This window comes from Aptenodytes patagonicus, chromosome 16, assembly GCF_965638725.1.
Source record: "Aptenodytes patagonicus chromosome 16, bAptPat1.pri.cur, whole genome shotgun sequence".
Taxonomy (NCBI): domain Eukaryota; kingdom Metazoa; phylum Chordata; class Aves; order Sphenisciformes; family Spheniscidae; genus Aptenodytes; species Aptenodytes patagonicus.
In genome coordinates this window covers 9027064-9051400 of record NC_134964.1, presented here as the reverse complement: position 1 = coordinate 9051400, position 24337 = coordinate 9027064, and the positions used below count along the sequence as shown (strand labels likewise).

General features: G+C 53.5%; 1 protein-coding gene across 1 annotated transcript in view; it reads right to left on the bottom strand.

Moving 5' to 3' along the window:
* Positions 1 to 24337, bottom strand: part of MGAT5B (alpha-1,6-mannosylglycoprotein 6-beta-N-acetylglucosaminyltransferase B) — a 71874-nt gene that overhangs the window by 7267 nt on the left and 40270 nt on the right. Inside the window, exons 5-14 of the mRNA XM_076353827.1 lie at positions 24054 to 24127; positions 22421 to 22591; positions 21398 to 21562; positions 20545 to 20714; positions 9744 to 9875; positions 8697 to 8830; positions 7830 to 7960; positions 4880 to 5035; positions 4004 to 4150; positions 2296 to 2412 (exon numbers count right to left, since the gene is read on the bottom strand). Of these exons, the coding sequence (XP_076209942.1) occupies positions 2296 to 2412; positions 4004 to 4150; positions 4880 to 5035; positions 7830 to 7960; positions 8697 to 8830; positions 9744 to 9875; positions 20545 to 20714; positions 21398 to 21562; positions 22421 to 22591; positions 24054 to 24127 (1397 nt within the window). The remainder of the gene's footprint in view (positions 1 to 2295; positions 2413 to 4003; positions 4151 to 4879; positions 5036 to 7829; positions 7961 to 8696; positions 8831 to 9743; positions 9876 to 20544; positions 20715 to 21397; positions 21563 to 22420; positions 22592 to 24053; positions 24128 to 24337) is intronic.

Here is a 24337-nt window from a genome sequence, read left to right as displayed (position 1 = left end):
AGCATCTCTAATAAAGCAGACCTTTCTATTTAAAAGACAAAAAGGGGAAAAAAGGAGGAAAAAAAAAAAGAAGTTGCCGTAAGTTATTCACACTCACTCCCTGCTCTGCTTCAGGAGGATTTATACAATACCTTTAAAAAAAACCCAGAGAGGCGAGTTGTGGGATTAGCCCAGCGCATTTCTTGGTGGGAAGGAATAACTTCTCTCCAGAGCGACTGCACATTTTCAATGCAAGCGGGACATCAGCGCCTGGTTTTATTCATTTGAGGCAAATTTAGGACTTCAACCTCCTGGCAGTCGAGGGTAATTACAGCAGTTGGGATGCTTCGCGGGAGGGGACCTCGGGGTGGGGGTCCCTGGTCCCTCAGAGGTGGGTGGCAGCTTTAGCTGCCCCGTGGCCCCATAGGAGACAGTTTATCTGACTATACATGGTGTCACGCTGGGACGGAAAACAGAGCAGCCGCCCTGGAATGCCTGGCCGCACGCCGTGCCGGCGTTACAGACACCCTTGTTCCAGCTCTGCTTCCCCTGCCCTCCGTCAGCTGTTTAGCAACTGAAGAAATAGTTAATTAAGGGAGGGAGGCAGGACGTGTTGTGACTACACCACAGCTGCATTTACATGAAGAGTGGGAACGGGGAGAAAAGCAGAGACGAGAGCTCGTCTTTGGGCAAAACAGGGATCGGCACAGCAGCGGCACGCTCCGGCTGAGCGCCCGGTGCCGGAGACAGCAGGTCCCCCCACCAGCTCCTCCTGCCCGGTGCCCATCACGCCACCAAATCCTTTCCTAAAATCCTTTTTTTTTCTTCTTTTTTTTTTTTTTTTTTAAACCAGAATTATCATTAAGCGTCTAAATGACCTGGTGCACATCCAGTTGACGTTGCAGTGCAACACAGCTGCTCAGGAGCCAGCAGAGCCCTTTCCCCCCCTCTTAATTCTCCAATTTTTTAAAATTATTTTAATAGCACAGCAGCACCGGGCTTCACTATTTTTTTTTTTCTCCTTTCTGGAAAACCTGAAAATTTCCTTCTCTCTCCTGAATCAGAGACCGGCAGCTCCCGGCCGCCCGCCCGCCCACAGCGTTGCCTTCGCTTCGGGGCCCTCTCTTCAGCCCAGATGGTGGAGGGTCAAGCGCTGGCAGCTGGCCCAGCAGCACAGATGTAATTATTTTTAATTTAATTTTAATCGAGATACCGGAATGAATGTGCAAAACAACAACTGTTTTCGTAAGTCGAGTTTGTTCGGTCTTTGCAAACTTGTAGAGAAAATCAGCGCAAGGTGAAGAGCTGCGGCAATCACCCACGATAAGGTGCAAGACCCGGGCAGACGGCACGGCTCCATCAGGTGAATAAAGTCCCCAGACTGCCACAGACACCCACCTCTGCAGCCTCTAACGTGGGGAAAAGCAAAGATGACGCCTCTCTGGCCAGCATCACCGCTGCTTCTCCCTCCGCCCCCCCCCAAATCCCACCCGGCACCGTGAACCCCAGACCCCCGCAGCCTGACGCAGAGCCCCAGTTTCACAGCGCACCACTGTCCTCACGAGGGGACAGCTCATCCCGAGCGAAGCAAATTGCAAGCAAAATGGAGGATCAGCACTTTTCTCCCCTCCAGGAAAGTTGACTTTAATAATTTGGACAACTTGAAAGGCTCCTGCCACAGGGCAGGAGGTAAATATTCATAAGGGAGCGTTTCTAGGGCGGGCGCAGCTGGAGCGCTGCCTTCCCGGGGGGGCCCTGCATCCCCCCTTCTCTCCACGCTTCTCTCATCCTTCACACAGGCAACTCCTGGGGCTATTCCTATTGATTTGCTCCATCCGAATGATAATGATGAACAGTGAAATGGGGGAACGGCAGGTGCAGAGGTCGGTAACTCTCAGGGTACTCGCAGGGAGATGCTCTCTGGGTTTATCTTTGCTTCACACCAGGTCCCAGCACTGCCAAGCATCTCCACCAACCTCAACCTCCTGCTCCCAAACCTCATCTCCCTTATCTCAGCCTCCCCTTGCTCCGGCTCTGCCTGGAGGATTCCCAGGGGATCACTCAGAGGCACGGCACTGCCTTGGGGAAACACCTTTGATGCTCAGCACCAAAGCAAGGCGAGAGCACGAGTCCACCTGAAGCTGCAGGAGAGGAGGATTTCTGCTCTGCATGTACAAATAATTTCCAAGGGTAAACAAGGAAGGAGAAGCAATTAATGCTCAAAAGGGAGAGCCAGGCACCAGCAACCGCCGCTGATATCTGTCCCTGCAAACCCAGCAGCGGGGAGATTGCCCAGCCGCCTCCTCCGAGCCGTACCTGGGTCCTCATGATGGTTTTGATAGCAGCTTCAAACTCCTCGGAGTTATTGTAGTCGACAGTCCACACATGCGGCTTCCCGATGAAGTCTTCGGCATATGGGTGTTGGGAGGACACCTAAAACACAGCAGCGTGAGATGGTTTTTGCAGTCCCTGCCAGAACTGCTGCTGTCTGCCACTCACAGCCACGACGGCAGAGGGGAGCAGCAGGCTCAGGCACAGACACGTTGGGTTTTAAACCACTGCACACAGAGATGTGCTGGAAAAAGAAGGTTTCCTCTGAGCGCAGCTGCCCCCCAACATCAGGCTGATAGTCTAAAATACCCGCTGGGTTGGGATGCCCCATTCCCATCAACACTGAAATCACCTCCACAGCCCTGAATATCTCCAATTCCGTAATACGGGTAAAACCTAACCTTGACCTGAACCATTTGTGGGCCTGGAATGGCAAAAATAGACTGAAACAGCAAATCTCTGGCAAGGCATCGTGTCTCTCAGGTTTGCCAGCTCCACAAACAAGGCAGAGAGAAAATCCACCAACACCGAAGGCCAGGGAGAAAGCGGTGCTGGAAGCTGCATCGCCCCGATGCCACGGGCAGCCCCATGCACTGGTACCCCACAGCCACCCACCTCTCACCAGGCCATTTTTGAGGATACCTCTCTTTTGTTTCAGCCCCTGAGCTGCCTTTTCAGCCCAACGTTGCTGCAAGGCAGCCAGAGCCCCAGATCTCCTCTCAGGAAGGGAAGAGGGAGGATGCTGAGCAGGGGAGGAGTTTTTGGGGCACCGTGAAGTGTTGCAGAGGGGCCTGAAAATGTGCCAGCTGGAGGAGGAGAGCAGTGCATGTCTCTCTTTTATTCTCCCGCTTGCTGTCCTTTCCCATTTTTTGCCGACAGATTGATCATCTCCTTCCCCTCCGGCATATAAACACCCTGGGGCATTTCACAGCCCTCGTCCCCGGCTGCCCTCCCGGCTCTGGGCTGAAGCACAACCACAGCACCCACCTGGGATGGGTGCTAACACCGGTAGCTAATTAGGGGGGTGCATGTGACAGACACGGAGGTGCAGGACAGCCCTACCCCCCAAACCCACGATGGGCACCGCTGAGCCGAGCTGCAGCAGGGCTGAGCCGCACGGCCCCCCGACAAAGCCCTTCTCAGCAGGAGCGAGCATTGCACTGCATTATCCACTTTATTAATAATAAAAGAGGTAATTTTCTCAACGCTTTAACTTTTAAAGAGTTCCTGCTTCACTTAGATTGAATTCCCAGCGATGGGCAAGCCTGGGAGGGATTTTGTACTCCTGCAACACTGCGGAGGTCCCGGCATCCCTCCGGGGGTACAAAAGGATGAACAGGGGAGCATCAGCCCCAGTTTGGGAGCAGGGTACGGGGAGTGCGTGGATCTGCACTGATGGGGAAGGAGCTGGGGTCTGTGGTCTGCAGAAGTCTCCTGCACCACCTTCTCCTTTGCAACCCCAAACTCACAGCAGGGCCCCTTGCACCCAAGTGCTCCGGACGGAGACGATGCGAGGATGGGAGAGGGGACCCCATCTGCAGGTATCCGCACTTCTACTTTTGGAGGAAATCTCACAAAAAAAACAAACAAAAAAATCTCAGTTTAGCAACCGCTCTTCCCCGCACCGGCCCGAACCCCGGTGTAAAGGAGGTGGCTCCATCCAGCCCATCCGCTCGCCTCCTGCCAGACTCACCTCTCTTGACGTCGGCTTCCCGCGGAAGAACTCGTGGTTGAGGGAGCTGTGCGGGGGATTGAAACGCGCCTGCAGGAAAACGCAGCCGTTGGCGATCGCCTCCAGCGGGGCAGGACCCTCGTAGGGGAACCCAAAGCCAATGAAGAGCTGCAAGGGAGCAAACCCAGTGCTGGTGAGTGAACAACCGCCGTAGGAAAGTCTCCCAAATAACCCACCAGCATCCCTCTCTGCTGCTCTAGTCCTGCACACCAAGCCTCTAAAGGCAGCTCCATGTGGTTCAACACCCCATAGCTTAAATGTGCTAAAAACTCCCCCTGCTCCATAGCTCACAGCCCACTTGTGCAAAGCAATGGGGTGTTCAGGAGCTGCAAGTTCCCCCGTGGTGGCTACAACCATCGTATTGGTCCCGTATGGAGAAATACTGGTTTGCCAAAGCCATTTGGGCTGGAGAACCAACAGCATTTCCCCCAGACACTAGCTGAAGGCGACCGGGACGTGCCTGCACCCCGCACACTCGCTCTGAGAATCCCGTTTATTTTTATCACAGCCTTGGGGGGAAAAAAAAAAAAAACAAACAACCCAGCCCACTTAACAATAAATGAATTAATCAGGAAACTTTGTGCTCCATCTGCGGACAGTCTGCAAGGAGAAACTCATCAGACACATCTTGATTTGAAATTATGTGCTCTGCTCAGCTCCCGGCTAATTAGCCCTGCTGATAGCGCCTGCAAGCCTGGGAGAAGCGCAGATAACGGCCTCTCCCCCCACCCCCTCCTTTAGGTTTTATTTCTCAAGGCAACTGAGTCCTCACTGCTGGCTGGTTAATGGGGGACAGTAAGCGGGGTCCCACGGACGCCCCGGCTGGCTCTCGCCCACCTTCGCCTTCCTCAGCAGCTGCTGAAACTCGTGCTGCGGCAGCAGCCCGTGGTTCTTCACGAACGCCGGGACCTCGGGCGGCCGCTGCGTCTCGTAATAAACCGTGCCGTGGATCTCCATGTACTTGTTGAGGATGGCCAGGAACTTCTCCTTGCCCTGGGCAGGAAGGCAGAGGTGTGAACTGCACCAGAAGATGGGGCTGACCCCCCCACGGTTATAGGGGGAGATTTAACTCTCAAGCACCCGCGATGCTTCAGCCCAACCCACAGCAGTGCAAAACCTGCACCCTCCCCTCCGCATCCCTTGGACGCACGTCCTGGACCGCCCCAGGCTCCCAGTGAGCCTGGACGGCTGCAGGATCCGGCACCCTGAACATTGGCACCTCGAGCCCCTGCCACCTCTGCGGGCAGCTTCCACTCTGGAGCTGCTGAATTAAAGGTTTCGGGGGATTTAGGGAGAAGTTTGCAAAGACCAGAGCTTGCTAATGGCCTCTTACTGCAAGTAACAAGTCCCCAGGATTTTCTCACTCAGGTTTAATCCTGTTTTACTACCTGGAAAAAAATCAAGGGGGTCATCAGTTTTCTTCTTTTGGAGGCTTTCCTCCTTTTGGTCTCCAAAGCAGCCCCCCATTTTAACAATTTCTCTACTGCAGATTTTTTTGCTTGGAAAAACCACACAGGGACCACCCTTTGGATGCTGTATTTTCAGCTTGTTCCAGTGCTGCAATAGGCCCCGAAACAGCAGAGACTGGGAGGAAATAAGGAGGTATAAATGCGGAATTTGAGAAAACTCCGTATGTTGCCTTAAAGCCTCTCTGAACACTGTATTTCTGCCCTCAGCCACGTATCCCTGGACTTCTCTAAGGCTAAAAGCAAGTGGTTTTGGTGGGATGAGGCTGCAGGGTGAAATCCTGGCCACGGTGCCACTAACACCCAAATCAGCACCGTTTTGATAGCGATTCCCTAATGCAAATGGCTTGGGGAGATGGGAATGAAACACAACTTATAGTCCATGGGTAGCGCCGGGCACCACCGAGCATCGTTGGGGGGGGGGACCGATCCCCACAGCCCCCTGCACGGTGGGGGGGCTGGCATGGGAGACCCCCTCCACCACTCCATCCGAGCACCGTGAGCTGTTTCGACCCATGGAAATTGGGCAGCAGCCTGATGAAAACAGCCTTTCCCAGCTTATTAAAACTTCGGCTCCTGTTGCGAGCCAGAGGCAAGAAGTTCGGAGGGGTAGGAAATGAGAAATAACGGGAAGGTAGGTTTAATGAAATGTTTCTAAATGTCAAAAAGATCCTGCTCTGGAGACGGCGCTTGGTCCAAGGCTTGTAAATAAGCACCTGGCTCCAGAAGATGGAGGTGCTCTTTTCCTTCCTAGACCTCAAAATCACTAAAAATAAGGAAAAACTCTTCCCCCTTATTTTATTACGTGGGGTGGCACAAGACACGAAGCAATGCCCAGGCAGCCTGGCCTTGAGGAACAGCCACCAGCGAGAACCAGCTGCAGCCCCTTCACCCAGTATTAAATTACCCCAAATATGCAGTTTTGGAGAAACTGATGTTGTTTGTGAATTCTGGCTAAAAGAAGCAAACGCTCATAGCACTAAGGGTGGAGGGAAATGTCTGTTCTGAGGTTTTAAACTCTCTTTAGTCCCTTCCCAAATTAACCTAACTAAGCTCAGACGAAACTTCCGGATAAGAAAGGGCAGGGGAATGGTAGAAAAAAAGAAGACAAGATGTTACAGTTCCCCTAAAATGAGATTTAGTGGGTTTCAGTAGGTTTTTTAGGGAGCCCCCAAGCTAGGCGGATGCTGGGGGGATTTGCTCTCAGGCATGGGAGGTGATGGAAAAGCCACAAACACCAGGGAACAGGAGATGGTGTGGCCGGATCCCAGCCCACCACAGGCATCCCTGTGAGGGCAGAGCCGCTAATCGGGAAAGGTGGGGATGGGGAGGAGATACAGCCCCCGGCTGCATCAACCCGCATTGATCCCAGCAGCTCGGGAGGACCGAGCCCGCGACGAGGCAAAGTCAACTCTGGCAAAACTTTTTCTCTCGCGAGAAGACGGGCAGAGGTAAAGCCCAGCAGGAGCTGGTGCGGTACAGTACCTGCAACTGGAGCAGCCCCAGGCGGTGCACAAAGGGGAAAAAAAAAATAGAAATAAATCAAGACACAGTGAGAATTAGCTCCTTTTTTTAAGCCCTGGAAGGAAAAGCAGCTGGCTAGCTCTGGATAAGAGAGGGGGGAATACACACACCCCCTGGCCACTATAGGAGATGCAGGGGAGATGTTTCGGGGGGCTGGGGTTATTGGTGGTCTTTTTGCTCACTGGCAGAGCAGTTTGGGGCTGGGGGAAGAGAGCGAAGGGTTTTACCCCGCATCTGCTGGCCTAGAGGTGGCCTCAGCCAGGATGCACCAAACGTGGCCGAGTGTGGGGTCCCAGCAAGGACCAGCACCGGCCACCAGCAAGGATGGAGTAAGAGCCCCCATGCCGCAGCCCACCCCTCTCCCCCATTACAGTCATGGGAGGGCAGGAGGGCAGCACAACCCCCTTTCACAGGGTACTTGAAAGCAGAGCCAAACCATCCCCATCATACACAGGAAATCACCTAACAGCAATCATTGTAATTAATACATAAAATCATTGATATGAAATCCTCAGTCTAAGCAGCCTGTTGGGAGGAAGCATCGCCTAGAGCAAAGAGCAGGGGATGGGGTCTCGCCAGCCTCTGCCTGGTTTGCTCGGAGGCGCTGGACATGTCACATCACTGCAGCAGCCTCAGCTTCCCCTCTACGAACGGGCCAAGGATGCTTCTCTACAAACACACGGAGATCCGCGTCTCAAAAGCTCAGGGTAAGAGCCAGAGGCTGCTACTACCCCACAGCTCTGCCTACGACTGCCCCTGCCCATCTGGCTGCTCCCCGCAGCGCCAAGGACACCCACCTTCCAGATGCTGGCCTCCTTCCCGTACACCACCGCCATGCTGCTCACTTTGTTGGACTTGATGAATTGCCTCTCGGTCTTGTTGAGCTCCTCCGACACAAAGCCCATGAAGGAGTTGTCAGGGGTGTGAGCTGTGGACACCAAGGGGAGAAGACACGTGGCTGGACAGATGTTTTCTGGGACTTCATCAGGGTTGAGGCTGCAGCTCCACTGCAGCATGGGGGCTGAGACGAGCCCAGCTCCAGACCCTTCCTGCAGCTTGATGGAAAAATGGCATGAATCCCCATCCAAGCAGCTCATGAAATACAGGCTTTGGAACTTGCTCGAGCAACTCTTTAAAAAGTAAGGCATTTTTAAGGTTGCCAAATGGGCTTTATCCAGCCAGGAAAAAGCAACATTTGAGTCACCCAGAGCCCAACGGGTCACCGGGCTCCTTTCAGACAAGCACATCTCCTTTCCACTCCACAGGCAAGTCTGAACCACTGAGCTGCCTCTCGCCTCTAAAACCCCAGCTGAAAGAAAACCAGGCTTTGCAACCAAAACCGCCTTGCATTTCCCCTCCCAGGAGTTGGAAGCTCCTGGCTGTGCCCTGTGTTTGGCCCTGGCTGTGCTGGAGCTAGCGACCCATCATGGAGGCAGGAGCCAGGTCTCTCTCTCCAGTGCATTTCTATATGCATTTTTCTATATGCATATTTCTATATGCATTTCTATATTTCTATAAGAGATGGCCAAGCGGATTCGGGAGCTCCTTGCAGGCAGCGGGCAGGCAGGGGGAAGCAGGAGCAGAGCCAGGGAGGACAGCATTGCCCACGCATCACCTCCTAAAGGAGGTGAGCCCCCGAAACCGCGCCCCCGCCCCCCACTTACGGAACATGGTCATGAACTGGGTGGGCTGCAGGTTCCAGTAGCCCCAGTTGGTGCGGTAGCCACGTAGTGTGGCGTACTCCTCGTGGTTGTAAGCCGGCTCTGTCCCAAAGGTATCGATGACCCGGACACGGCACCTGGGAGAGGAGACAGGACCGCGGTCACACCTCGAGGACCTCGGCTCGAGAAAGTCCCACTGCCAGGGACATCTGGTGTCCCCAGGCAGCTCGTCCCTTGTCTGCTCCCCAAGCAGGGGGTGCAGGAACATCCCAAGCAGCCCTTCCCAACCCACTGCTCCCTGCTGTAACCAGCAATTTCCCCTTGCAGGGCTTTCATCTCCCTGACATTTGCGAGAATGATGTATCTCCCGAAGACTTGTTAATGCTTTTCCCAATATCCCGGGAATGCTGAGGCAGGCATTACCAGCACAAGACCAAGGAGAGAAGGGGAGCATCAAGCAAGGGAAGACCAAAACAAGCTGAATGCGAGAGCAAATGCATTTATAATAAAAGCAATAACACCACTTGTCATTTTTCTCTCTAATAAAATTGTGTAGGATAGTGGAGGAGATGGGAGAAAACATAATAAATAGCAGGACTATCAGCCCTAAATTAAATCTCGTATTTTCCTGGCTGGTGATATACCGGGGGATGATGACATTTGTCTTGACGCCAAAGGAGCCAGGGACAGGGCTCTGGCTCCACTTCTTGCAAATAGAAAAGGCTCGTGCTTCCCTCTGTGGTGCAGCCACCCCTGTCTGGAAGAACACACGCACCACAGGCACACGCAGGGTTTTTTTTTTCCCCAATTCAGTCTCTTCTAACGAGGTTTTATCTTAAACACGCAAGGCTCCGGAGCGAACAGACCTCCTTGTGCCGCCGCAGCAGGGGACACAGCACGGCAGCAGCTGGCAGAGCCAGGCAAAAATCAAAGGTGCAATCAAAGGGTCAGACCTCTTGGGCATGGGAGCTGTCCTTCGAGGTCACTAGCATTAGTCTTTGCTGCTAATTAACGAAACGGAGAGTAAGAGAAGGGAGTGGCTTTGCTTACCTGTATTTCTTAAAGGAGAGCCCCATGTGCTGCTTCATCTGTTGGAGACCGTGGTAGTCGGTGTAAATCAGGTCGAAAGGTAAAGGATTGGTCAAGGGGCAGTTTCCCCGTCCTGGAGGCACCCCTAAGTGACTGGGGAGAAGCAGGAGGGACTGATCAGCCCCCCAGCACCATGAAAGCCCTGCAACACAAACACTCGTTTCCCTGCCCAGTGTTTAACAGGGGCCATCAACCAGCTCCCCAGTTGATGGAGGGGGAGGAAGATCATTCTCCTCTCCCCAGCCTTTATTTCTTGGGCCAAAAATCAGAGGTTTTTTGGAGTCCTGGTCCCTCCCCATCTTTGCACCTGCTCCAGCCGAGTTGCTGCTTCTCACACGTGGATGATGAGGCTTTTGCACAGCATTCCCAGCCAGGGCTCACCGGCATCTCATTTGACACACACACTCCCCTGGACCTCTCTTGTCAAAGACACCAGATTTCGTTTGCTTTCACTGCAATCACATCAGTGACAGACTTGCAAACCCACATCTTTCCCCTCCTCCTGGCCTGCAAGGCTCCCAGCTTAGCCTAAATCTCCCGGTTCCCAGTCCCACATCCCTCCCAGTGCAAACACCGTGCATCCTTTTTCTTACTCCAGTCCTTACAGGTACCCACCACGTCCCTGAGCACGCTCAGGTTCTCCTCACCGCTGGTGGCACTGCCTGTCCTTGGATGTTGCGCACATTTCATTAATATTTCTGACTTTTTGTCCCATTTACGAAATAGTTCAATAAAGCCAGGCCAGCCGGACCCTGGGTCTCGCTCAGTGGGTTTTCAGCCAGTTCCTTACAACAGCCGTACTCAGCCCCTCTTCCCTCCTCCGGCGGATAAAATGCATTATCAAAATCCAGCTAAACTAGATCGACTGCAATCTCTTTATCAAGATCATCAGCTACCTTGCTGCCAAGGTGATATGTGATTAATCTGGCATGATACAAGGCTGGTAAACCTGCGGCACGTCTCCTTCCATTTCCAATTACCTCTGTGAACTGATGAATCCCTCTCTCCAAAGCTGTTCCACTAAGTGTACCACTGATGTCAGCCTGACAGCCCATCTGCTCATCTGGACCACGTTTCCTCCTTCTCAGAAAAAAAAACTGTGACACCTTCCAGCTTCAGCAGGTTTCTCAAAAATCCCTGTTACGTGTACTTGTGATTTCTGAGTGCCAGTTTGCTCAGAAATACAAATGGTCCACCCCTCAGTTTCAATGTTCTTGTATTTTTTTGTCCTCCTAAAGACAACAGTTCCTCACCCTCACCCCCATAACCCCACTCACACCCAAAGAGCAATAGCAACATCCTCAGGGAAAACCAAAATGTTGACCTGATTTGGTCCACTTGGGCTCTGCCCGACTCCCACCACACAGTCACCCTGTTTCATTCTCAGTCCTTCTAACAGGGCTGAGGAACTTGTTTTATTTTGTAAGTCTGAGCTCAGACAGTGTGAAATCTCACCCTTAGCTCCTGCCTGCCAAGATGTCTGTCTGTGTTTTCTTCTGGGCTCTTCACTTAGTCCTAGCACCTATTTGGAGATGGGAATTTATCCCAGCCATCCCTCTAGGCATTTTCCCTTTTCTTAGGAATAAAAGGTCCAGCCAGGTTTTAAATTCCCAGGCTTTGAAGCCTTCGCTCTGTGACCTCTCTTACTGGTTCTCCTAATTTCTCTGCATTTCCCCTTCTGAACCTGAGAATCCTCTTTCCAGCCCTACCTGGATTTCCTCTGTTGCTCAGCTGAAGCTCGAATGGACCCACAGTCCAAGGGCCCATCCTCTGAGGAGCACTTCCATAAGGTCCTCAACCCTTGCCCAGACCTACGACTACGCACAGCATTTCATCTATCGATCCCATGGCTGTTTGCGGAGGAAATTGATGGCTCTCCCACCCGGGGAACAGCCAAGTTATACAGTTATCACAAGCATTTGCTCTCCAATCTCTCACTAGTCTTCACCAATAACATCAGAAGGGTCATATGTAGCCAGTGAAATTGGTTGGCCATTATAGCTACGATAGAGGGCTTTGTCTGCTCCTGGCCATATCTCCCTCTCCTTCTGATATGGCTTGCAAGCCCTTGAGCGTTGGGCACCAAGATCCTTCTTCCAGCCCCATCCTGAGACCGGTGAAGGGTCATCCCAAACTCCTGACTGTGACTCCAGAGAGCGAGTAAACGTGGAACCACATCACTCGCCAAAGACAGGAAAAATACAGAATTTCAATTTAAGGCGAAGAGCTGTGTTTGCACCTGCTTCATTGCTCTTGTCACAAGGAATATAAGCGTCAGCTCAGGGCAGCCCGGCTGGGTCAGCCGCAGGGGAAACAGGCGGCAGTTTTATCACTTTTATGCACAATTTTACATGACATGGCTAATTGGGAAGATGGCAGGAATAGAAAGGCTCTCGCCTCCAACAGCCACCTCAGTACAATAAATAGGGCAACAAGGAGACCCACCCCTCCCAGGGAGGCTGAAGCAGAAGGGGAATTGTTAAGCCAGTAAAAAAAACCCCAGGATTTTATAGAGATGCAATGCTAAATAGCACATTTACTAGCACATGTACTGCTTTCTCCTCAGTCATCAGGAACATGTATTCAACAGCTACGATTACTTTGCTGCTGGAGGATGAGCGCACCTCTGCTGACCCCCCAAGCCGGGCAGCACCTCGCGCTCTGCTCCTCTGGGTGCTCCTCAAACCACCCCTGAATTTTCACTAAAGCAGATCCATAAACCTTGTATCTAACTAAAAATCCCCCAAATCGTAATGCTTCTCTTCCAGCATACCCCATCCTCTCCCTGGTAGGCATCACACAAGCCGCTGTGTTACAAAATCACCCGTAATTTTAAAAAGCCCTAACCAAACTTGACAAGGGGCTACAGGAGACAGCAATTAGCATATCTCATACTGAAGCCTCCAAAAAACTTTCCACTGGTTAGGTAGAGCAGGCCTGGCTCCCCCGGCTCCCCCTCGTCACCGCGATCTGCCACACATCCCCTCTCCGGGTGTTTGGGACTTGCCACATCCATTTATACTCCCAGCACCAAGACTGCGAGGCAGGAATAGATCTACAGGCAGGACCAGTATCTTTGAAGCAGAGCCTCTCTCTCATTTACCCCCCTTATCCTTCCTAAACACTTTATAACCACTGATTTTAATATTCCAATCATGCAAATCCAGGCTGCACCTCCGAGGTGGGGGGGATTTTTTTTTTTTTTTCATTCCTCCTTACTTAAACATTCTTTATTCAAGCTTTCATCATTTGCCAGTTAAGTCAACTAATTTTCTACTAAACCCAATTTCACTCATGGTTGGAGTGAAATTTCCCTGATTTTTCCTCGTGCCATGTACTATTAATGGCGCTTGAAATTATGCAAATAAAATTGATGAGCGCAAATGCCTTCTTCCCAGCCAGTGCAGCCAAAAGATTTGTTTTTGAAAACCTCTCTATCCCAGCTCCTGAAGAAACCTCTCCTCCCAGACCAGCCAAGGACAGCCACTGGCTCATGCCCAGGCTCAGCAGCTCCGGAGCCCCGGCAGGTGACCCAGTGGCTTGTTCCATCCCGACATCCAGGATGGATGCTCCGAAGTGGCTTCAATCCAAGCGGATGCAAGCGCCTAGCTCGCCTCTCCACCAGCTGCCTCCACCAGCTGTGCCTACTCCAGAATAAATCTACAGCAGCTTCTTGTCCTCCTATTTTCCCCTTATAAGTACTTTAATCAACCAGGGGACACATTCCCTTCCCGAGCGCGGTGCAGGCTCTCTGAAATCAGATGACTGCGGGGTTATCTTTACATCCCATTGACCTATTTTCAAATTAACCCAACATTGCCTTCCACATTATCACTCCTGGGGCTGAAAAGTCCAGCACTAAATGGATCTCATAGGCATCTGCTGGCAGGCTGGGCCAATATCCTATATTATATTTAATTGCATCTTCTCTGCCCGCATTTGCTGTCATCAGCAAGGCAGACTGCAGCAGGAGAAATGGAGGAGGGCTTCTGTCCTTTCTGCTCCCTCAGCTTCTCCCTGTCTACAAGAGCCCAGCAAGCACAGGGCCGTTATCCGGGGGATGAAAGGTGCTGGAGTCAAGCGGCTCCCGGGGGTCTGTGACAAGTCCATCAGGAGCAATTTAAAGTGCAAATCGGAGCGCGTGAGATGAACGCCCCACTGCCTGGCCTCTGCTCCCAGCTCTTCCTCCTGCTAGAAGGGACTCGATGACCTCAAAATCGAGTTTTTTCAAGCAATTACAGTATGCTTTTTAAGCCACCTGCAATGATTTTACTTTTGCAACGTGCATCTGGACTGTTTCTCTGGCCCATCATCGACCCCGTGTGACACAGCCCTACCCATCTGGCGGTGAGGTTCAGCAATCAATTTATTTATTTCCGAGGTTCAACAAACCCCTGTTTTCCCATTGTGGCAGGACGCAGCAGTTGCTGGAAACCTTTGCATTACGTTCCCAGAAGACAGCTAACACCAAGTCTTCGCTGTTCAGCTGAACACCAGCAGCTCCAGTGGCTCCACGGCAGGGCTCTGCCAGGAGATCCCCAGGAAGGCATTTTTTCTGGGCTGCAAAGATAAGCCATGAGGAGTGAAGGCTGCTGGATGCTTTGCATCTTATAAGGGGATTGAAAGCCTCCAGAAATGGGGAGTCAACAGTCCTGCAGGGCTGGAGGCTGGGTTTGATCCAGGGGCTCCCGGTTGGATCATCTCTGGGTGTGCTGAAACCTCTGTCCTCCCCAACCTCACCAGCCCGGAGGGGCTCTGGGCCCCCACAGGGAGGATCAACCCTATATAAATTACCCAGTGATTAATAAGGTTATGATAACTTTTATGTGACAAAGCAGAGGTTTCTGCAATGGCAAAGAAGCCAGTGAGCGCGTTGTCATTTGGCTACAAAATAAACATATTTCACGAAGGAGTGCAATTTAACAGCTCGGTAATTCCTGCTAATTTATGCACCTTCTTCTCCTACAAAATGAAGCCCTCAAAGGCGGAAGAAATCCCTCCCCACCGCCCCTCGCCCCGGCAGGGCGGCTCATCCCCGTTCCTCACATGGCTGCTGCCAGCAAAGCTCTGAGCTGCCTCCTTGGAGGTGCCGGGAAGCTGCTGTAATTAAAGGGAGCAGCTTTTGCAGTCTCGTTTCGATGTACCCAGCTTTTAATTGCAGAGCTACACAGCTGCAACTCTGCAAGCAGCTGTACCTGGCTGAAGAGGGGAGGAGGAGCCGGGGAGGTGATGAGATCCACCATCCTCCGGTGAGAGCCACCCTCCGGCCGGGCAGAGCCAGACCCTGGAGAAGCACAGGAGGGTGCCAGAGCAAACGGCTCTTTCTGGTTGGAAATTCAGTAAGTAATGAAGAAACTTCCCAGGAAAGGGAAATCAATACTTGGGCTCCTCCGGGGAGCAGCAGAAGCTGAGCACTCACGTGCTTGCAGCACCTGGACAGACCCTCGGACAGGCGGGCTGTCCCCTGCTGTCCCATCTGCTCCAGCAGCTCAGAATGAAGGGACAGTTTTAGCCAAATCTTCATGGACACCACTAGAGCAAAGCCGATTTGTACCCACTGACGTCCCAGACCCCCGCCTACCCCATCACCTAAGATGTGTCTGCTGGAAACGCGTCCAGATTAAACTACGGACTGGAGAATCCAATAAAGCTCAGACACACAGTGGCGTGTCCAGCATTTGTGTAACCCCTTGGCTCAGTCTTCACCAACCCTGTCTTTGCAAGGGTTTGCAGCGGTTGAGTACCCACAATCAGAGGCATCATCTTCAGCTCCCACCGAGACCTGTAACCAAACATCCAGCCTTTCCGAAGCCCACAGCACCCCGTACGCAACCGTGTCCCCGTATGAACATCAAAGCCTGGCCAGAAAAAGAACAAGCCAGTAACCCTAACAGCTTACAGAAACTCTCGGTCTCAAGTAACGGGAACATCTGATGCTGCATTAAAGGCTGAGGTTTCCTCCCCACCAGTGCGGAGCTGATAAATCCCACGGCCACGCCACACAGCTCCATCAGGACCACATGCGTCTGGTCACTTCTGGCTATTTTCACGAGCAATTCCTGGCTTGCCTGCACAACGTCAGGACTGTATTTGCCAACTGGCGAGGGAAGGTGAAGCCTGGAGCCTGGGCATCGCGCAAGTTTTCATGTGAACAGATGCAAGACAGAAAGATGGCTTTTATCTGCCAGAAAATAATTAGAAATGCCTTCATCTGGACATCATGTTTCCATTTGAACGGCCTTTTTTGCAGCCTGAATACACCTCGGTGACTATGGAAAGCGCAGGAAAATAGCAGCTATAATTAAGTATGTGCCAGGCAATGAGAGGAGAGCGGCGGTGGCAGGAGCTGAGCCTCGTCCCACCGCAGTGCCGGCCCCGCCGCAGCCCTTCCACGCCACCCCAGCACACAGAGAGCGGCTCGTCGCCCAAACCACACACTGGCCACAGCTACTGCTCGGCAGGGAAAGGGCTGCCAGCACAGGATACAAGCACGTGCTGAAAATTAAGTGCCTTGCCAGGGCCAGTATTAGGAGTCCAGAACTTGACACTGGAGCAATTAAGCTCTGAGAACACTTTGTAAAGCCCTGACCCCACGAGGCATCAAATCCTGTTTTCTTCGACTTTCTGTCCTGCCTTATGAGCTGTTAATTTCAAGGGGGCCATTGCAAAAAGCACCTTTCAGCATCTCCGAGATCAATAGTCCCTGCCGCTCCAGCAGCTCACAGCACCGCACCCCCATCTCCCTCAACCTCTCCCTTAGCCCCGTAAAACCAGCTGGAGATGCCGACACGACCATTCCCATGACCTAAGGACAGGGGTAGGAGCTGGAGGTCCCTGCAGCGCCCGTTGTGCCCCTTCTCCTGGGGGGAAAGGCTGAGCGCATCCCTCCCCGCCTGCCCCTGGGGTGCGGGCGCTCCAGAGGAAGAGGCTCGGCTTATTGGGGCTTTTGCACCGGCGCAGCCATCACCCCGAAGGCGCCGCTTGTAATTTTCCAACATCTACTTCTAAGCTGCCTCACTAACAACCCAGCTCAGGTCTTTCAGGCACTTCCCACTCCTCCCCTACCAAGCAACACGCACACTCACCGGCCTCGATTCCCACTTCCCTGAAAGCACATTTTGGCTACCAAAGCAGCATAAGAAGCCTTCAGTAAGAATAAAGTGTTTGCATTTGGATTCGGGAACTTTCCTCCCTCCCTGCTTCAAGACAGGGCTTGAAATGCTGCCGACTCCCTCCGCTGCCCCTACCCACCCAGCACACACCTCTGAAGGATAACAACTCCTGACTCCCTGCTCCAGCTCAACACTTTGCTTTCCTCCCAGGGAGCTGCACATGCCCAGCGATGCTTTGCACCAGCCACCAGATAATCCCATGTTTCACCCCTTGCCTGTCAAGACGCATCAGAAGCGGCTCACAAATTCACCAGGAAATGCAAAAGAGGACAAACACCTGCGCTTAGTTTGACTACAGGAGGAAAATTAGCCTCTGGTAGGACACAACAGCGGAATTCACAGGTCTTTAACGAAAAGCAGAGCTGAGCTCAGCTGCGCCGATCTGAGACCTCACAGGGGCATTTGGACAGTGCCTAGCCGAGCCGTGGAGCAAGCCTGCAGATCCCCAGAGCTCCTTGGCTTTGCTCCAGATTAGCATTGGTCCCCCAAACCAGGGGAAGAACCGTTTAACACCCCTGCTACTCACTGCTTGGCATCTGCTGCTCTTCCCTTTGGAGCCCCCAGCATGGAGAGATGCCCAGCACAACACGGTCACACTCCCAACCTGTTTTCACCCCCAGCCTTCTATCACCAGTTTTTTGGACCAGGCACTTACTTTTCCTCCTCGTTTGCCTGATCCCCAGCATTTCAGACCCAATCCTGACCACTGCCCCCGGGCACTGCTGCATTGCAATCAATATAGATGCTAATAATGAACAGCTCTCAGATAACTACCGGCTGAAGTGTACGCACACAGACCTTCCAGTGATCCCTCGCCAATGATCAATATGCGTAGAAAAATCAGCTCAGAAATTTGAAGAGGCAAAAAACAAACCAGGAGAGAGGTTATTCCATGCGGAATAATTTACGGGCACCAGCCTTTGCTCCATGAAGGCCGTGCTGGGTGGGAGCAGCTACAGCTCTGAGCTGTGAAAGGAGCAGGGGGTGCCAAAGAAAAATAAACAAGAAGTGGACTCAACATTTCACATTGCTGGAGCAAAATATCCCCAAACCCGCCCTGACGCTGGTGCCTGCCCTGCTGCAAGCTCAGCAAGAGACAGCCGCGATGGGAGAGGACAAATTTAGCCCCGGTCTACAGTGGAGCAAAGCTTTGCTGCTTCAGGAGTTTGCACGGGGGCAGGAGGGATAAGAAATCACTTGGGCTGACCCTTCCGCAGCGACAAGTTTTGCTTTATTCCCAACACCCCAGTTCTAGCCCCCCGCGCATCCCCCAGCTCTCTGCATACCAACCCCTGCCCAAAGCTGCAGCTACAGGTCAAGCCCCCTCCAGGCTTTAACGAAGTACCCAAGATTAACTATTAGCACAACTCAGGATTAATTACATGTGTTCTGCTAAGCCTCCCGCTTGCTCGTGGTCGGGCAAAGGCTTATCTCAGCATTCCTCAGAGCCACCGCTAATGCCATACCAGCCCGATAGCAGGGACATTGCTGACAGGTCTGCAAGCACGGAGCAGGACTGCTGGCACCACTCGATCCTCCCCTCAGGGGGGACCTCTGCTCCCCCTCCGACACCCGTGTTAACCCACCTCTTGATGGGCTGCAGGAGGGTCCCAGCAAACACTGGGCTCAGTCTCCAAAGGGACAGAGGAGACCCGGCTACAGCCCCAGGTCCTGCCTCCGCTCGCCCCAGTGACGTGGAGGTGGACCATGACGTGGGTGTCCAGCATTTAAAATGTCATCGAAGCCAAGCATAGGACACGCACTCGGGGAGGTGGGGACGGTTTCTGTCACTGGGACAGAGAGAAGTGCAAGATGTGCAGCCCCAGCCTGGCTCGCTCGCTCCCCATCGCAGCCGCGAAGGGGAAGAGACGGAGCTGCCGTTCCCAGGCATCCCAGGGGACACGTCCAAATCCATGTCAGCAGAGGAGGTCGCACCACTGCCAACCGATGTCAAAGCTCCTGCGCTTCTGAGAAAGGCAAAATACTACAGAGGCAGCCACGCAGCTCTCTCCAGAGTCACTCGCAGAGGGAAACGGATGCTGCAAACCCCCCGTAAGACTCAGCCAGCTCCTTCCCCTCGTTAAACGACCACCGTGAGGCTCTTCATTAAAAAACACAAACAAGAACCACACAACACCACCACAACCCTCCCAGCCATTAACTTCTCTCAACCTTAAGTACACAGATATTATTTAGCACGTCAATTTTGCTGAGCATGCCACACAGAGATCGCCATGATGCACGCCCACCTCTTTGAGAAGCTGCTGCCTTTTGTATTAGGACCAGGATTATTTTTTTGAGTTAATTAGTCAGGAGCTAATTCTGTTCATTAACTCTGAATGCCACAGGGGCAAGGGTTGGGTTTTTTGGTTGTTTTTTTTCTCAGGACTGTTGGGTTTTTTCACTCCCTTTTCAGCATGACTCATTATGCAGCCGATGCTGGCTTAGCATCGCCCAAAATCTGCCCAGTCCCGAAGGCAGCTTCAGGCTTTTCTTGATTTATAACCCATCCTAATTTGCATTTTCCCTGGCACTTGCCCTCCACTCGAGATGTCTCACAGGAGGCGAGGAAACGTTGCAAAGTTACAGGAGGCAGCAGCGTCAGCCTGGTAACAACAGAACTGCATCAGCAGAGAGGAACGTGGCACACAGTTATCTCCTCCCTCTTACTTTTTTCCATCTAATATTGGTCCCTCTTGGAGACAGGTGCTGTCTAGAGACACTTGTAGGGTGGCCCGGCGTAGCTGTTTGCACACTCTCACCCTGCATCGCCCCGTATCCCACCGCAGAAAGAGCTCATTCCTCTGCGGGAAGTGCCCCAGCAGCGGCAAATTCCCCCGCAGGTCTTGAAGCCACCACGAGCACCTCCCGAGGAGGGACTCCTTGGTGGCTGCCACCCCCCTGCAATGGATGCAGGTTATTTTTGGCAGCCGCCCCAGCTGCCTGCCTCACGGTGGAGCAGGAAGGGAGGGAGGGAAAGAAGGAAGGAAGGAAGGAAGGAAGAGAGCACAGTCACTGCTCAAACAACGCTGGCGAAGCCACAGGAGTTGGGTGCAGCCGTGCACGGTGGGAAGAGCCAGCGACCTGCAGGACACCTGCGTCCTACAGCCACACGGCCACCAGCCCTGCAGAGAGCATCCCTGGGGAACAGGGGGGTTAAAAGGGAACCTTTCCCATACCCAGCCCTAGGCAGGCGTCAGGGGACACAGGTGATGCTGTGTGCTGACAGCAAGGGATTAATGCTGCTCAGATCCAGCACCGGGACCACAGGGCAGAGCCCTGCCCCAGACATCTCCACATCAGCCCCATGCAAAGCCCTACTGCAAAGCCTTAGTTTGGACCAGTCCTCCTCACTTTCCTGGGATGCAGAAGGGATGGGATCGATCCCAGCCATGACACTGGTGGTTTGCAGCCACCCAACACTTGCACCAGCGCAGGACCAGCGCTGCCCGAGATGCAGGTGGGGAAAAGCCACCCCCGAGCCCTTGCAGACCTCGTGCTTTCACGCAAAACCTCGATGCAACCCACACACATGCGGGGGGCAGACCCTCTCGGGGGGGACCGCGCACCCACAGCACCGCAGCACCCACCTCTGCAGCTCCTTCAGGGAGACCGTGACCCTCAGGCTGTGTCCCAGGAGGAAGAGGGCAGCCAGGATGTCAGCCCACTGCACCATCTCGCCCAGTGGGCCCCCCTTCAGCACCCGCGGACTGAAAACATCCCCTGACTCCTCTGTCAGGAAGCCAATATGGATCAAGATCTGGAGAGACAAGGAGAGGGGTCAGTGCTGGGAGAGGTGGTGCTGGGGGAAAGGGACAATTTGGGTTTTCCAGCCCAAAATGACTTATGGTCACCGATCCCTCCAGCTCCTTTTGCAGGCTGTAATTGCTCGGGGAAATCATTCGGGTGTAAAGATAAGTGATCTATGTCCAATTAGCAAAGACCCAATAGTCAGAGGCTACCAGCTCCCATCGACTGGCGCTCTGTATCTTGGGACCAGGCCCATGTTCCCGATGTACATCACGGTCCGTCCCACGGACCAGAGCTGGATCTCCCGGCACACAGGGACCGAAGGGCAGGCACCGCAAAAACATGAACGGGAGGGCCAGCAACCTCGGCACCTCCGTGGAGGAGACGTGCCAACCTCCCTGCCTGCTGCCGACAGCAGTCTGCCAGCTGGACATCATCTCCCACCCACCAGAACCTGCCTCCAAAATTCACCCCATCGTTCAGCAACACCGGTCTTGCGATGTCCTGAACACGTGCAGAGTCGCGTCCACGGGACATGGACCCAACCCTACAGACCCATGTGCTTCCATAAATGAATTTTCCTCCCAGCCCACTCACATCCCAGCCATACCCGCTTCCCGTGTCCCCAAGAGCTCAGCTTTCCATCCCCGCACCACGACCCACCCCCCCCCGCCCCGTGCAGTTTGCTCATACGTGTTTCTGGTCCCTTTGCCGGCCCTTCAGCTTCTGCTCGAGGCGCCGAGCCGCCCGCAGCCACTGCTGGGCCAAGTGCCGGATCCTCTTCTTCATGAAGCTGAGGGACTCCTTGCCCGTGCCGACCAGCTCCAGGAGGCGAGTCAGGTCACCCCGGAAAGCTGCCTAGGAAAGGAGCACGCTCTGCGTTTTGAGTGTAGAAAAAGCAGCCACGAGAGGAGCCCCTGGGTTGCCACGGGGGCTGGTGGAGGTTTGCCCATCATGGCTGAGGTGCCGTGGGTCCTTCCTGGATGGATAGCTTCCCCTGGTGCCACCAGACCTGACACCAGAGCTCCTCCACTTAATGCACCAAATCCCAGGGGCCCTGTTGCACCCAGAGCATCTCGTGACATCCTGGATTCCTCAGCAGAGGAAAGACACGGACCTGTTGGAGCGGGTCCAGAGGAGGGCCACGAAAATTATCAGAGGGATGGAACAGCTCTCCTATGAGGACAGGCTGAGACAGTTGGGATTGTTCAGCCTGGAGAAGAGAAGGCTCTGGGGAGACCTTATTGCAGCCTACCAGTACTTAAAGGGGGCTGAGAAGAAAGATGGGGACAGACTTTTTAGCAGGGCCTGTTGCGACAGGACAAGGGGCAATGGTTTTGTACTAAAAGAGGGGAGATTCAGACTAGATACAAGGAAGAAATTTTTTACGCTGAGGGTGGTGAAGCACTGGCATAGGTTGCCCAGAGAGGTGGTGGATGCCCCATCCCTGGAAACATTCCAGGTCAGGTTGGACGGGGCTCTGAGCAACCTGGTCTAGTTGAAGATGTCCCTGCCCACGGCAGGGGGTTGGAGAAGATGAGCTTTAAAGGTCACTTCCAACCCAAACCATTCTATGATTCTGTGAAAACCCACGGGCGGCATCGTGGCCCTGCTGATGCCCCTGGCTCTGGGAATATTTATTTCCAGCAGCCTTGAGGCCATTATCTCCCGCCAAGCCCCCCAGGACCGGCAGGACACAGGCTGCCCCCACCTTACCTGCACTTGGGGCAGCGGCGGGGGGGAAGGCAAAGCCACCGTCCGGTTTCGCCACGGCAGGGGAGGGCAGAACCACTCGACTTCGCTGAGGTAGATGAGGAATGAGCACTCGGTGCCGTCCACGCCAAAAAACGCATAGCAGGGGTCGGAAGTCCACCTGGCCCTCATCCACTGCGAGGGGGCAAAGAAACACATGGGGCTCGTCCTCCGGCCGGGAGGGGACACAGCCACCCTGCAAGCTGCCCCTGCTATGGGCAACCTCATTCTCCATCATCTTTCTCTAGCTGAGGGTGGATAAAGGGCTGCAAACCAGTGCGCACCCAGCACCAGTGCCAATCTTTGCCTACCCAGTGCCTCCAGGGCACACGGGGCAGAGGAAGAGCCAGGAAGGTTTGCTGGGAGCTCCCTGGGTTTCTAGCACTGGTTCCAGCACCAACACGTGCCTTCCCCGGGGGCACAGCCATTAATCCCTAGGAAATGATACACCACAGGGTTTTCTTCTCGGTTAGCTTTGCTGGGGAGCAAGCTGAGCTGCTGATTTCATCGCCCCAGGTGCAGCGGGACAAGGAGACAGATCCACCGGCAGTCCAAGAGGATGATTTCACACGAAGGAGAATAACCAGCGACTGGAGCAGCGATTTATCATCCCCCGCAACGGCTCTTGCCAGCCTCTTCCTAATTCAACTACAAAAACAAATCTACTCGGGAGACAGGTCGCTGCGCCCAATATGTAAAACGCAGCAATCACCCGGACAGGAGATCGAATTACAGCCTTCCACAATTAAATTACATTCCGAATTTACTCAAATCGTGGAAGGAAAAGATGCCTAGCACCAAGGGAAGAGGAAAATACAACCCCCCGGTATCATTTTAATATACCCTTCAACATCTTTTCAGGGAGACTCGGCCCTGCAGAAGCCTGAGCTTGAAGCAGGAGGCTGGGAAGGGGAGGGAAGAGGGAGATGCTTTTAATTAGTTCATGTAAATATGCTCTCTGACAAAGCAATCATGCTCCGGGCCAAATGCCAGGCTGCATTCAGGTGTAATGAGCAGGTTGGGTCAGGCAGGACATCCTATTTGAGATGGAGGTCCTGGCCACCTTAACGAGATGCTCTTCTGAGATTATTCCCCAGACGCTAGCTCACACTCCAGATATTTAAAGGCGATGTGACAGTGCTTTCTCCTCACCACGCTTCTGTCATTAAACACAGAAACTACAGGCAGGGAGGGCTGCAGGCAGAGGTGGCCTCACAGAGCTGACTCTGCTGCTGCCTGCACACCTCTGGGTACTGTGCTTCAGTGTTTCGTACGACTAAAACTGAAGGTATGTGCCTTATTATCGGGGGAAAACAGTTACATTCATATAGCAAAGGCTCCCAGAGGAGGTCGGACACCTCCCTTGTGTTTTCTCCTCGTAGCACAGCTGTGCTTTGCTTTCCACATCTTTGGCTTTGCTCCTGCTTCTGCAACAGGCTGTACCTTTCCCATTTTAAAGCAAATAGTTTTATTCTAGAAAGCATCCCCCTCCCCGCTCCCCTTCCCAGTTTAACCCCCAGGGTCATTGCTTTGTGCCCTTCCCAGCAGCTTCCAGCCCAGATCGAGACCCTCTCCCAGACAGGGAATCCCGACTCACCTCCACTTTCCCAGCGCAGTCAGGGTACTTGGGATCCCTGGGCACCTCGCACTGGTCCCTCCTGCCTTCCACCACTGCAGAAAGACAATTTGGGCATGGGGAGAGCCGGGACATGCTGGCAGAGCAGCCAGAAACACTTGGAGGGGATGGGATGGGATGGGGCTGCCAGCCCCTGAGCATGTTCATCGGCACCGCAGCTGGGCCGGCAGACAGCCCCATCCCACGTGATGGAGCAGGACACCAAGATGTGAAGCATCTTCCCCAAGGTCAGGAAGGAAACAGAG